Source organism: Mus pahari, chromosome 20, assembly GCF_900095145.1.
Source record: "Mus pahari chromosome 20, PAHARI_EIJ_v1.1, whole genome shotgun sequence".
Taxonomy (NCBI): Eukaryota; Metazoa; Chordata; class Mammalia; order Rodentia; family Muridae; genus Mus; species Mus pahari.
In genome coordinates, this window is record NC_034609.1 from 463,743 (window position 1) to 478,765 (window position 15,023).

At 35.6% G+C, this 15,023-nt stretch overlaps 1 protein-coding gene across 1 annotated transcript in view; it reads left to right on the top strand.

The window, feature by feature from the left end:
• Iqcm (IQ motif containing M) overlaps positions 1-15,023 on the top strand; it is a 352,279-nt gene that overhangs the window by 169,676 nt on the left and 167,580 nt on the right. Inside the window, exon 10 of the mRNA XM_021220812.1 lies at positions 2,423-2,557. Within this exon, the coding sequence (XP_021076471.1) occupies positions 2,423-2,557 (135 nt within the window). The remainder of the gene's footprint in view (positions 1-2,422; positions 2,558-15,023) is intronic.

Sequence of the window (15,023 nt, forward strand, 5' to 3'; positions counted from 1 at the left end):
GCATACCCCATGTATATCTGTTTTTCCATAATGGCTTCTGGTGGTATCTAGCTGACAAGATTATTGAGTAAAAGTCTTAAACGTCTATGGTTAACTTTGTGTTTCTTGTTTAGATTCCTATTCAAGGTGAGAAGGCACTAGAAGATTACAGACAAAGAACAATGGTGCAGTTTATGAATTCATATCACTTTAGTTAGACTGGCATGAGAGAAAGACAGAATAAAGACATTTGTTTAGACTGATGGCACTCTGTCCAACATAGAATCTGAATAGCTAAAGGGGTAATTTAAAAAATTATGAATAACCTTCACTTACATAATTTGCAAGGTATTTTTGTCATGTTTCTTGTAGAATTCTCTTCTGTTTTCTATAAAATTATTGCTATTTTTTCATATTTGGCAAATACTGGTAAACCTTTTAAAATATATTTCAAGAATTTTAAACTGTATTATTTTTCATAATTTCAGTTACTGAAACTGGCTAACTAGCTCAGTTCATTAATTCTGCTAGAGAGTTGCAGAAGGTTTGTATTGTACACTATGCACTGCATAGTCATGAAAGGATGGTATTAAAGATATGGATGAACAAAGAAAAATTAATAAAAGTACATGAATCTTTATAAAAATATATTTATGTAAGTAACAAAAGGGCATTCTCTGTGTCTTAATTTTAGGTCTTTAGAGAAACAAATCCTGAGAAAAGGATTCAAGCATAGCTAACTTATGTGAAAGTCAATCCCATAAAGTACCATTAATGGCATAGAAAAATGTAGTAGGGACAGGATAGAAGTTAAAAAAAAAACACACTGTCACGGCAACTCATAAAAATAATGAAGCCAAGTTTCTCAAAAACTAGATTTTCATACATCAATTGCTGACCCCTTCCCTCCACCCCTCCATACCAGCAGGGGTTAGACTCACTCTGCAGGGGTCTTAAGTCCCCAAGACTTCTGGTTTAGTGTCCAGAAGCCAACAGATTGAAACCCTTTGCTAGGAGAGGCTTTGAGGCAATGAAACACAAATGCTGGCACTTCTAAGTCAAAATGTCCAGAAACAGGAGGAGTCTCAGGTTCTGTTCTACGATGGATGTGAATAGAGCCGAATCCATTGGATTCTGTTCTACAATGGATGTGAATAGGGCCCGAATCCAGCAGCTTTAGTTTGTAGATTTGAAAAGAGAGAAAAACATATACCTACATTAAATATTAATTTGAATGTGTTTCTGATGGCTTTGAAGATCTGGCATAGCCATTCATATTCAGGTAGGAGTTTCTTGAGCGCTCTCTCTCTCTCTCTCTCTCTCTCTCTCTCTCTCTCTCTCTCTCTCTCTCTTTTCTCTCTCTCTCTTTTCTTCTTTTGCTGTGAAGTTAGTGAGCAAAATGTAGATATTGTTCTTAGCTGTATTTCCAATTCAGAAATTCAAAGTGTAATGGAAAATCCAGTGGTTAGAATGTGGATTGGAAGCTGAAAAGTGAGAAGTTTACAGGAGAAACGATGACTTCTGACATGAGTAATTGGGAGTCAGGAACGTGGGATTCCTGTCATTGCTAAGTGATAATGTGGACAAAAGGGAACAGACAGTGTGGAGATTAAAAATATAAACAAATAAATTAAAAGTTAAAAATGGGTTGATCTGGTGTTATGGACCTATAATAGGACAAGGGGTTTATAAGCTCCAGGTTATGCCTAGGCAACTTAGTGATCCCCTGATGCAAAATAAGAATAAAAGAGTTGTGCTGGCGATAGATTCAGCAGCTATGGAGCTCTTGCCTTGTGTGCATGGTGCCCTAGGTTCAGGTGCCAGGATCATAAAATCATTGTTTTTTTTTACAAAAGAGAGAAAGAAAAGACAAATAAATCTCACATGATCCAGTCAAGTCACTCTGAGTGTGTATCTAAGGAAGTCAAAGCAGCACCCCAAAGAGATGCCTACTGTCTGCACACTTGTGTCCATTGTCATGTTAGTCATAAGGTGCACATACATCTGTCAGTGCTGTGTATATGCCTTGGGTTATCACACTGAGCCCTATTAATGTGTACAAGGAACATATCTTAATCAAAATAAAATATCCCATACTACAGCTAATGATGTAGTTTGTGTGTTGAAATGTGTAAGGTCTGTGATCATTTGTCATGAAACAGATAGAACCCCCACCTCTGTCCTGTGTTCTCCATGGGGAGCCTGACTGAAGGTTAGTCTGAGGAAATTCATGCTGTGGAAATGGGTGAGGAAGAGAGGCCCTGCCTCCTGCCCCTTAGCCAGGAGACTGACACTGGCTTCTAGAATGCCAAAGGCTCATCCATAGGTGTAAAGGGAAACCTGCCTGACAGTAAAACGCCAGGACAGAAGAACTTTGTAGGTAATTGGTGCATGACACATCATTTGTAAAAGAAACTATATTATTTTATCTTTTGGTCTTTAGTCTATGAAACCATGTTTGTCAAGAGAGAAGACTGGCAAGGACTAGAAAGAAGTGAGCTGCTGAAATACTTCAATGACTGTGGTCATTTCCCCACCCAAACCCAGATCGATGAGTACTGGGACCTGCTCCACAGACGTGAGTGCTGCTGCCTGCAGTCCTTGTCCTGCTTTCCTTCTCTCCTGGCTTCTCCTCCTCTTCCTCTCTTATTTCTTGTTCAGTCATGTATATTCACTGCACATTGCATTTTATTAGACAAGGATGTCTTCATGTATGCAAAACTTTTATGTTGAGCCCATTCTCCCATGTCCCTTAACATCTGCTACGCCTTAAATTCCTTTTCATCAAATTTGTATCTAATCTTAATCCATATGAAAAAAGGCAGGTTAAAGGAAATTAAATTGTATTTTAATTGGAGAGCAGAATGAGGGTTTCAGTTTTTACTTTAAAATATATATTTTGATATATAAATAAGTTGCATCTAGCTAAGTATGCAATTTCTTTTTCAAGTAATACAACTGATACTTATACAAATGAATTATTTTGATTCTTGGCTTCAGAGGATTCAAACACATAATGAAAAGGGAGTGAGGAAAGGAGGAACCAGGACAGAATTCCATAACAGGACACAGTGCACAAGGCTGTGCCTCAGTGATATATTTCTGGAAATTTCCAGAACCTCCTAGAATAGCAACATCAGTGTCAGAACTAAAGCCTTCAACAGCAAGACCATGAGGGGGCATTTCATTAATAATAAAATTATACATTATATACTTAACCCACAAAAATTTTAAAATTGTTGCTAAAATGTTTCTCCTGGGTAGTTAAATTTGATACTGATAAGCAAATTCAGGTTTAAAGGCATAAATATAGTAAGCTAAAGCATTTTTACAATTAGAAAATAATTTCTTGCTTGGTGTATAGATCAGTAGTACAGAGTTTGCCTAGCATATACAAGTTCATGAATTAAAGTCTCCAGCAATTCCAGAAAAGGTAAATCATTTTGTTCTGAACAGAAAACAGATAAAATGATAGAATTTTCTGATACTTTAATAATATATATCAAACAACATTTTTCTTATTTCAAACCAGTAAGAGGGAATATTGTCACAGGTATGAGAAATATTAATAACTAATTATAAATTTTCAGCCTTTTTTTCTTCCCTATGCTTATTAAAGTCTAATGAACAAAACTGTTTGAGGAGTATGATGTGGTGTGATATGCCACATATTGATGGCCAACACCTCTAGTCAGCATATCGGTGGTTGTAGATAGCATAAGGGAGTTCCCTTATGCATACATATGTATACATGTGGGAGGTAACAGTGAAGAATTCTACTCACTTAAAAAGTTTTGAGTAAGCCATATAGAATTATTAATTTTTTCTTCCTCTCACTAAACTTGTTTTTAAATTATGCTGTTATAGTTTGGGTTCCTTATTCATTACATTAATATATATGCCTTTTAACATTTTCAGATTTAACAAATATATGGGATTATGTAGGATTTTTCTTTTAACATCTTAATCACTTCATTTAATACAGTGTCCACCGGTTTCAAGTATGTTTTCAAAGTGATACAACTTCATTAAAACAATAAGTCTGATTCCCTTGTTTACATAGACTGTATTTCTTCATTCACTCCTCTACTGATGGGCACTCAAGATGATTTCATGTCTTGGCTATTTAGAACATTTTCACACTGAGCATAGATGCTGTGGAAATGAGTGAGGAAGAGAAACTCTTTGGTATCTCTTTGCCATGATAATTTAATTACCTTGTTCGGAATCATAATAGTTTTGTTTGATTTTTTTTTTAACAGTTCCAAATTGTTTTCTATAATGGTTGTAGCAATCTACATGTCTACTTAAAGTGTTCAAACACTCTCACTCCCACACCTGCAGCATTTATCTCTTGTCTTGTTGGTGTGTTATGGTTATACATTACATATTATACATTATAGCATGCGTGTAGTAGCATCTCAGTGTGCTATTGATTTGAATTTCTCTGATAATTAATGACATTGAGAATTTTTTTCTTATTGTTGGTTATTATAAAAATGTTTTAAATGTCTTTTCAGGTCCTTGCCTACATTTAATTGAAGTTTTTGTGGGCTTAGGCTTTTTCATGAGGTTTTGTGTATTAAACCCTCTCACAGATACAAATTAACAATGCTCTTTCCCTCTCTGGCTACCATTTCCACCTGCTGGTTCTTGTTTTTTTCCATGTGTCAGTGTGTTTATTTGATGTAGTCTTACTATTTACTTTATATTTTTGTTGTTTGCTTGGGGGGGGGTGTTGTTCAAAACATCCCAGCCAATCATATGTGAGACAGCTTTGTCCTCATGTCATCATCTAGGAATTTCATGGTCTGAGAAAATGTCTACTACATTTCTAGTGGATGTTTTATATATACAACACAGGCACACCTTTATTATTTTATCTGCAGATGTCTACTTTCCCCAGAACCACTTGAAGATGCTACACTTTTCTTGTTGTATTCTTAGCATTGCTATTAGAAATCAGTTGCCTACAAATGTGTAGGTTTTTTCCTGGACTATCTATTCTGTTTCATGAGCTTATAATATATTTTATGGCTGCCCCACATATCTTTGAAATCTATAGACTACACTTATTTAAAATCAAGAAGCATAATGTCTCAAGTCCTGTTTTTCTTTCTTAATATTGTTTGTCCATTTGACATCTTTTTTAATTCTATACCAATTTTAGGTATGTATGTTTATTTCTAAAAGACCATTTTAAGTATTGAAGTGACTAAAATATATCTTTTTGTGATTACTCCTTTTTTTGTGTCTGAGTATACACTTCTCAGCCCTTTATTGCTTCCTAAGAGCTATGTTCATCTTGGCAACATATTTGGTATTGTCTTTGATCATGACCATGGTTCACATGTACTAACCAAAAAATGTATGTATAAGCTAAAATAACTGATAAAAATATAAATGAAATATAGTTGTTATGTTTTATGAAAATATAAATTAATTATAGTTGTTATGTTTTATCTGAAATAGCTATTGTGATAAAATATATATTGCAAAGAATAATGTAATTGTGTTCTGTGTGATCTTTGGACTTTAAAAATGCTCTGCCCATGAGCTTTGGCAGCAAGTCTTTCTGAGGGCCTATCCTGCTCTTGGTCATCTACTTAAAAAAAAAAAAAGGATCTAATTGATCTTTATATGCATGGTGTTCTGTAACTTTGACCTATACTATAATAGTTTCAAAAGATTACATTAAATATGATTGTAATTTGGGCAACTGAATGTATTTATAGTAATTCTTTCAATCCCTAAATGCAAAATTACTTTGTTTATTTGTGCTCATCATTTATTTCATTAAGATCTTATTCTCAATGTAAAATAATTCACTTTCTTGGTTCAACTTATTTTAATTCCTATGGCTTACTTTTCTGATGTCATTGTAAGTAGAATGATTTTCTGCTGCATGTTGCTTTTCACTATCCTGCCTACACTCTGGAAATGGGCTGTGCAAACAGCCCTACCCAGTTTCCCTTGAATCCACAGACAAAAGACACACATAAAGTTGTTCATTTTTAATTTGCCTTCTTGGTACAATCGCTGGGTGCTACTCTCTCCCGCCTGGAAAAGCAGGCCTTCATCATTACTCTTAGCTCTGCACCTCCCACCTGCCCTAACTTTAGTTGAGCAGTTGAATCTATTCCCTGTTAAACATCTCTGTCCACCCTCCTACAGGAGTGACCACAGCCCACCGCTCCTCCGGAGACCTCACATGGCTGCCTGGTGAACTCCCTCCTCCTCCACTGAATCTGTCTCCTTTTCCTCCAGAGACCCAGAAGTTCTGCCTGTACCTTTAACCCAGCAGTTGACCTATGGCTTTTATGACAGATCAAGAACCATAGCATCAGAACCACCCCTACAATTTTCTTAGTTTATTTTTCTGATATTTTATCACTTTTGTAAAAAAATCTTTGTACAAATAAGTGCTATGGCTATCTGATATGTTTAATGATGATGGACCCATAATTCAATCCAGGAAAAACAATACTTTAGAATGTACTTTTTGATACAGAAAAGGTGGTCACAAAGGTTGGATGATTTTTGAATATCAATACTGAATCTTGATTTTAGTTTTAAATGTCTCTTCATTTTTCTTTAGGAAAATTTACCCAATTTCCTTCACCTTTGGTCTTTGCCCACTGCTGTTGTTCTGCTGTTACTATACTTAGAATTTGTTTGTCAGCTTTTTCGACGATTTGCTTACCTGTAGTCAGAGCGATCTGAATTACTTTACATTTCATTGTCGGTGATTAGCTGTTGGAGTTTTTTAAATGTTACAAGATACTGAATATAGAAAATGTGGAAAATATATAAAACTTCCAATAAATTGCAGTTGTTAACATGTAAAATCTTTCTTTTTATCCTCTACTGTGCATATAACATTTTAATGAAAATCAATATTTCTGCAAATTGTGTACACATCTGTCATTTTACTTTACAATACTCCTTTTTCCACAGGGTATACATTTATTCACATATGAGCATTTTAAAATGTATTTACTGTTGTATATATAAGTTGTTTTATCTAAAATAATTTAATTTTAAAACTTAAATGCAGCAAAACAACTATTTCACAACTGAGCATGTATTAGTATTCAAAACACAAGATTTCCAGCAGCAAACAGCAAAACAACTATTTCACAACTGAGCACGTATTAGTATTCAAAACATAAGATTTCCAGCTTAATAGCCTCTCAGTGTGGTTTTATTTGCTGATTATTTTTGGGTGTAGCCATTGAATTATTGGAGTTTACTTCCTGGTTTGGCAATTCTTTTTCATAACTATTTGTGTTTAGGAGGCTGTTTATATCCTTCTTCTTCTTCTTCTTCTTCTTCTTCTTCTTCTTCTTCTTCTTCTTCTTCTTCTTCTTCTTCTTCTTCTTCTTCTTCTCTCTCTCCCTATTTTAGTAAAGTCAGAATATTCAGGCCATTGTATTGTTGTGTGCCTTGAATGAAATATTTATGTGAAATATTTGACATTTGTCTATAAGTTTTCAATAAGTGTTAGCTGGTATTTTTTGTTATTATAGTTACTTATTTTATTTTTAAAGTTTTTTGCACTGAAGCTGTTTAAATCATGAACTTTATTTGTGTATTGACTCATTTCATAGAGAATTTAGACAATTTGCTTCACTTCTACAGTTTTTTGTTTGTTTGTTTGTTTTTTGTTTTTTGTTTTTCGAGACAGGGTTTCTCTGTGTAGCCCTGGCTGTCCTGGAACTCACTCTATAGACCAGGCTGGCCTTGAACTCAGAAATCTGCCTGCCTCTGTCTTCCAAGTGCTGGGATTAAAGGCATGCACCACCATGCCCCCCCCCTTCTACAGACTTTATCTCTCTTGATAGCATAAGAGTTTTCTGTCATTTGTCAGAGAAGGGCAAGGTGTAAAAGAGACTTCTGAATTCATTTTTAAGACTGATGGTTTAAACTGAGTCTCTTCAATCTGAGTGATGGTTATTTCATCTTGTTTTGTGAAGGTATTTCAAAGGCAGTGACATGAAAACAGAATCACGTGAGTTAGAGAAAGACATTGGCTATCAGACATAGCTCTGTGATGGAGTACTTGCCACTAGTATATGTGAGGTCCTAGGTCAAAACAATATGGTGCCCTTCCCACTCCAACAACTACCAACAATGTGAGCAACTTTGCATTTTACTTTTTACATAACAGCCTCAGTGAGTTTCATATGACATGTTTTCTATAAATGGTGAGTCTAATTAATAATTGTTATTAATTAGAATATTCAAAAAAGCATAAAGACCTGTGTTTTTTCAATTCCTAAGGTTAGAGAACTTTTTTTATGTGTATTTTAGGGTATGTACACATGTGTTTGTGGAGACGTCTTCAGAGAAGTGCCTTGCTTTATGACTCTATTCTCTGGAGTGTAACAGTAATATTAATGTAAATATAAGGAGAAAATTAATATAGGGTTGCTTTTCTTTACCCTAGTGAGTTCCCCAATAATGACACAGAGGATCCAAGATTTATTTAATCAAGCTTTACTATACAATTCCTGGGCAGTCATTAATCTATTTTAGTCTTCCAAGCTAATCTGGCTATCTCCCAGCTAAAATATCTGAGAGACATGCATTTTAGTATTGGTCTGGCCCTCTGGGCTTCAAATGTATTTTCCTATGATGTTTTCTTTTATTGACAAGGCTAAGAATAAGTGGTAGGCATTGTCTACACAAACTTGAGACAGGGGATTCTTGACATAAGCATTACAATGCCCTGTCTGGATTGAAAGAAGATCTGAGGTCAGAGAAATCAGCATTTGAATAACACAAGGATATTCTTTACACAAGGCACAAAAACATTGTACCTACACTGGAGCTATCTTTTCTCACTAAACTTGAAGTTCATTGTCTTTTAGTTAGGTTGGTTGACACGGAATTTCCTGTCCTTCTTTCACCCCCTCAGTGCTGGTGTTACGGGTACACATCTCACTTTTTATGTGACCCCAAGTCAGGTACTCATGCTTGTCTGCCTTACAAGATGGACAAACTTTATCTTCTAGAAAACTGCCATGATATTTTTATTTTGTTTTATGTTTAGTTAAAATGCTCTGTCCCATTAAAGATTCCTTTGATGCCCACAATATCTACTGAAAGTGAAGTTAGCAATGGAAAAAAAAAATCAAAATCTTGGATAATTTATGGTCATTTTGTCACTCACATTATTTTCAAGAAAATCTGATTGTATTCATTTAGATCGTCAGTCATTTTTATCCATACCAGCTCTGATTGTGGGTGATAGCTTAATAGATGTAAGCTACAAGTAGAACATTTAATCTAATTCACATATAGTCAGCTCAACTGATTAACTTCTAGCATGTGATATCAAATAGTCAGATTCCTGAAAGTCTTTGCATCTCTAGGTATTTTTAACTTTTTGTCCTTCCTTATTCTTACTATGATGATAACAAAGGGATTGTAACTGAAGATGTTACTTGGAACGTTTTCCTCTGGGAGAATGAAGTGTGCTTGTGTATTTATGTTATTTTCAAATGTCTTTTCCTCTGTTCTTCAGGGAAATTTACCCAATTTTCTTCCTCCTTGGACTTTGTGCACTGCTGTTGCCATACTTAGAATTACGTTTTTCCATCAGGGTTCAGGATCTTACAGAGACTGACAATGGGGGAGTCTGTATGGATCTGTATGGATCTGAATATGGGTTATGATTGTGCAGTTTGGTGTCTTTGTGGGACTCCTAACAGTGAGAATGAGGGTTGTCTCTGATACTATTGCCTGCTTTTCAGACCCTTTTTCTCCTACTGGGTGTCCTTGTCCAGCTTTGATATGAGGGTATGTGCCTCGTCTTATTATAAATTGTTATTCCTTGTTCAATTGCTATTCCTGGGAGGCCTGTTCTTTTCTGAAGGGAAAGAAAGAGGAATGGATCCAGGAGTGGATCCAGTAGAGCAGATGTTTGGGGAAGGGACTGGAAGGAGTGGAGAGAGAGGAAAGCACTGTCAGAATGTAATATATGAGATCAAAACAAGCAAATAAAACTATAAAAAGATGTCAGACCAGCAAATATTGATGGTGAAATAATATAGAAGAATGAAGATTTAACTTGGGGCAAAACTATTAGTAAATAACCTTAGAATAACAATATATAGTCTTTATGGCTAGAGTTTTAAAATGTTTGAGGTTCATTTATGCATTAACATGTATCTGCACTTTGTTCTGTTCTACTTACAATATTCTAGTGTGTGACTATGCCACATCTTGTTTACCTAGTCATTGGCTTAATGGCTATTTGGGTTGTTTTGTCTTTTTTTGCTATTATGTACTATGAACATCTTATTATGCCTTTATTTGCATTTCCTCTGTAATGAGTTAAGAGCAAACATCTTTTTATGTTCTCGGTAGACATTTCTTTACCTTCTGTACAGAAATCTGTTAAAATTATGTATACCATTTGAATGAGAACTTTAGTTTTCTAATATTATTAGTGTTTTTCTGATATAGTATCTCCTTTGTCAAATACATAATTTTCATGATATCTATCTATCTATCTATCTATCTATCTATCTATCTATCTATCTATCTTTCTATCTCATTTAATGTTAATTTGAGAAACATAGTCTTTAAATTCTTTATGACTCTAGTCAACTCACCTGTCCAGGCAGTCTCTGCCAATTTTTTAAATTTTGGAAGTTGTGTCCTTGTGCTTTATTCTCTGTTTATCATATTTGTCTGTCTTCTTGAGGTTGTAGATAAGCCCATTTTGTGGTCTATTATTTGTGCTTAATGTGTTCCTAATCTACATCTTGTTACTTTTCCCCTGTTTTTCTTGATTGTCATTTTTTGATTGCCACTATATTTTCTTTGAATTCTTTATGGCTTATGGTAATAATTCAAATGTTTATCTTAGTAGCTCTTACTCCTAAATCTATGATTACTCACAGCTTGCTTCCTAGCATATGTAAATATGTTCATGTTTCTCTGCATGTCTCATTTTACGTTGTTAAGAATGAATACTGGATATTCTAGGTACAGTGTTATAAGTATCATAAGTTCCAAGGCTTTATTTATTAGTTTACACTTGATTGGTGGAAACAGATTCAAGGGAACCTTCTCATTGGCTCATTGGCCTCAAATTATTATTTAACAATGTGTGTGTGTGTGTGTGTGTGTGTGTGTGTGTGTATGTACATACATAAAAGAAGTCAAAGAGGACCTCAGATGACCTGTATCTGGAGTTACAGCTAATTATGTGCTGACATGGATTCTGAGAACTGAACTCTGGTCCTCTGAAAGAGCAGCAAACATTCTTAATCAATTAGCTGTCTCTCTAGTCCTTGGTATTGTTATTTTAGTTCTTTATTGTTGTTGATGATGTTGTTATTGTTGTTGTTTGAGTGAGTTTTCAAAAGTTACTCTGTATAGCACCCAACTAAGGTTCGGTAAATTTTCACTCAGATACTTTGAATTCACAAAGGTTGGCCCCTGCTTGCAGCTCTGCGTGAGGGGTGGCGCTCACATTCAGTGGTCAGTTTGCATGTCAGCCCCATGCTTGATGCTTACTAGTAGTCTGGAGTGCTTCCTTCTGAGTCATTTGATACCTCACATAGCTTTGAAAAGCTTTCTGTAGCTTTTTATTTCCAGGGTTTTCCATTACACTCATGGAGGAGCTCTCATTGATTCCAGCTCAGACTGAGCTTTTCTTTATATTTCTTACATTGTTTCTTTTTCCTAGTGTCAATAACAGTGTCTGTTAGTTCCCATTGGATCAAATCAGTTTGGCTTTAAATGGTACCTTGTTAGGAAAAGATAATTTGTATTTGAACATTTTAGTATTTGTTCACGGATTTGTATTCTTTCCAGAAACTCGTTCAGTAGTTATACCTTTCTTGAAAGAGAGAATGCTTGGAAGAGTGGATGTAGGCAAATGAACAGAACATTTAGCACAAACCTGAAGGTCAGAACTGAGGCAGCGAAGATGATTTAGACACGTGGCTACAGTTAGGAAAATGTTACATCTTCCAATAACAAGCAATGGGAGTATTCCTTCAATAACCATTCTCATGCCAGCAGTGAGCTGAGCCATCTGACCTGTTCTGATGTGAGCTTATTTAGAGGGATTTGGGATGTTTATGTCGTATAACACTAGCTTGCTGAGGAATAATTGGATGTCAGCCCATCTGCTAATTGCTCTAACCCTAAGTCCTGTGTGTCTTTGTGTATCATGGTCCAGTTTTCTAGCATTGGGTATTTGCTGATGCTTTCTGCCTTGAGAGAACATAACAGTGACATGAAATGCGTAGTTTTGATAAGGGAATGTTTCTCTTGGTTGTTTATGTGCGTGTGTGTGTGTGTGTGTGTGTGTGTGTGTGTGTGTGTGTGTGTGTGTACGTATTTGTGTGTACACACATAGGGGCCAGAAGTTGAAGTTAGATCTCATCCTCTATCACTCTGTACCTTATACTTGGAGATTTTTCTCATTGAACCCAGACCTCACCATTTCGCTAGCATGTGCCCAGGATCTGCTTGTCTGTATCCTCTCTGTGCTGAGGCTGCTGATATGTGTGTGGCTGTTTCTTGCTTTATGTAGAAGCTTGGGTCTGAATTCAGGTCCTCATGCTTGTGCGTTGAACTGTTTATCATTTTCCCAGTATTGCTCCCACCTACCCAATTTATTTTTGACAAAACTGTTATTTATAAATACATTCTAGAAACTACTGTTCAACACTATAAGGACAGTCACATGTAACTGTACAAATGCAGCCTCCCAAGTTTTATTCACAAATGCGCTGAGTGTGAAGATGATACAAGTGTTAATCATGGCTTCAATCTGGAGATCAGAGAAATTATAGAGAAGCTAAGGCATGAGTTGAGGAAGTGTTCACTAGATTGAAAACAAACACAAACGTCTGGAAATGGAAGGAGGATGGTACAACTTAGAATTTTCTAGGCAGCTGGTTCCTCTGAGTAGGAGTACATGTAGATCTGCTGGGTAAGTGGAAAGGGCACTGTGTTACTGAAGCTTCTGGATAAAAGCAGCAGCAGCAGCAGCAGCAGCAGCAGCAGCAGCAGCAGCAGCAACAACACCAACACCAACACCAACACCAACACCTGCCTTGTCATTTACTGGGACGCAGTGGCTGCTGGTTGCTTTGCTCTACAGGGAGGCTTTTTATTGTTTTGAACAGTTTATTCAACTAACATCATCTGTCTACTGAAAAAGTAAATGCTTCCAAATATACAATCCAAATAAAATTTTGGATGTAAATCAATCATGTTCCAGTAGGGATTATTTAGGCATTTTCCCTTAAAGCTGTACATTCCTAGAGAGACTCAGCACCGAGCACTTGGGAGTAAACAACAACCCTAAGGATATCTGATGTCACTTGGTTTTAGTTCCTCAGTAGAGTACAACATCTGGGCAACATCAAGGACAGAGAAAGACTTTCCCTTTCCCTCCTTCCCTGCCTACCTGTCAGTCATATAAAGTGCTGTTCCCATTAGAATTTACCCTAGTTAGCCACTCTGTATTTTGTAAGAGTTTGAGTTTTTATAATTTGTGTTGAAATATTGGAACCATTGTTACAGGAGCCACACAGAGAATTTGATTACGTTTTGTAATAGCACTTGACATTAGTTATTCTTCTAAAGCCTGCCTGCTTCCTTTAAAAAAAAAAAAAAAAAAAAAAGGAGGAACATTGGGGATGGAGAATGGGGTAACATCAACAAAACAAAGGCACATTCATGTCGGTAAGCCTCTTCTAGGGCAAAGAAACCCACTAATATGCCCCTGTTTTCGATGCTCAAATGACAGAAATATAAGAACTGTAAACACCCTGGTAAGAATACCTTTGCCATACCAGGTTCTGACTTAATCTAAAATATTTCATCACAAATTCTTAAAAGTTGTATGTAGCATAATTAACTCAATTTTATTAAACACAGCATTGAAAAAAACTTATCTCAATCCAGAACCCATAATGAAATGAAAACTTCTGGTGTTTAGAACAGTTTTCAGTGTTTTAAAGTCCAGTGAATTTTGTACTATTCATGCAGTCCACTTCTTAAGTCACGTTTAACAATGAACATTTTTTTGAAATCAGGCTTTTAAAGGGGGTTATTCTTTGCCCAGTAGTGCATCATGAGCCTTTAAGGCAGTGAAGCAGATCATGTGTTATCTACATTATTAGTGTTAATGAAATAAAAGTAATGCTTCCCATCTGTAAGACCTATTGGGCTTGGTACCCTCAGTGTCCTACTGGCCAACTGTTACTATTAAAGGCTTAGTGCCTCCAAGTTTACCTCTAGAGTGATGGTGCTGTGGTAGGCTATAAAAGTGGCATTGTAGCATATTGATTTTCAAAATTTAAAACTGTTTCCTCATTGAAATCAACATGGGAATGCTGTTACAGTATAAATCTTACATGCCATGCTGACTTCTATAGAGATATTTATAGGGCAAGCTTCCATGGGGAGTAGAGTTTCAGGCACTAAATCATGCTTCTATTCTAAAACTGTTGAGTTTTTATTTTTTAGAAATATTCTTGCCAATGATTTCTCATCTACCAATTGTGTATTTTTAGTAGGAGCATGGACCATTGTTTCAGTTGACAGTCTTCAGTGGCTGGATACAGATGAATCTATTTTCGTATGCATCTGTCTTCTATTGAGGTTAGCACAGGTATATACATTAATGTATATACCTATAATTATAGTAACACTAAAAGCTTCCCATATTGAAGAGAGATCTTAGATTTTTTTTTCATTTTTTGGTATGTAACTCACAGCATTAATTACAAAAGATTCTGATTTGGTATATGCAAAACACTTACTGGTATAATTACTAGCATTGTGATTTCGATGTAACAATAAAGACTTAAAAAGTGAATCCTAATCAAGGCTTTACATATTACTCTTTAAATCAGTTTAAAGTGAAAGCCAAGAGATTTAATGGTAAGAGAGTTAAGACCTCTAGATTTTTTTTAAAGAAAGAAATTTGAATCTATTAAAAGATGTCCTTTATACTATTATACTCACTCATTGAAATTCTAGGAGGAAAAGTGCTGGATACTTCC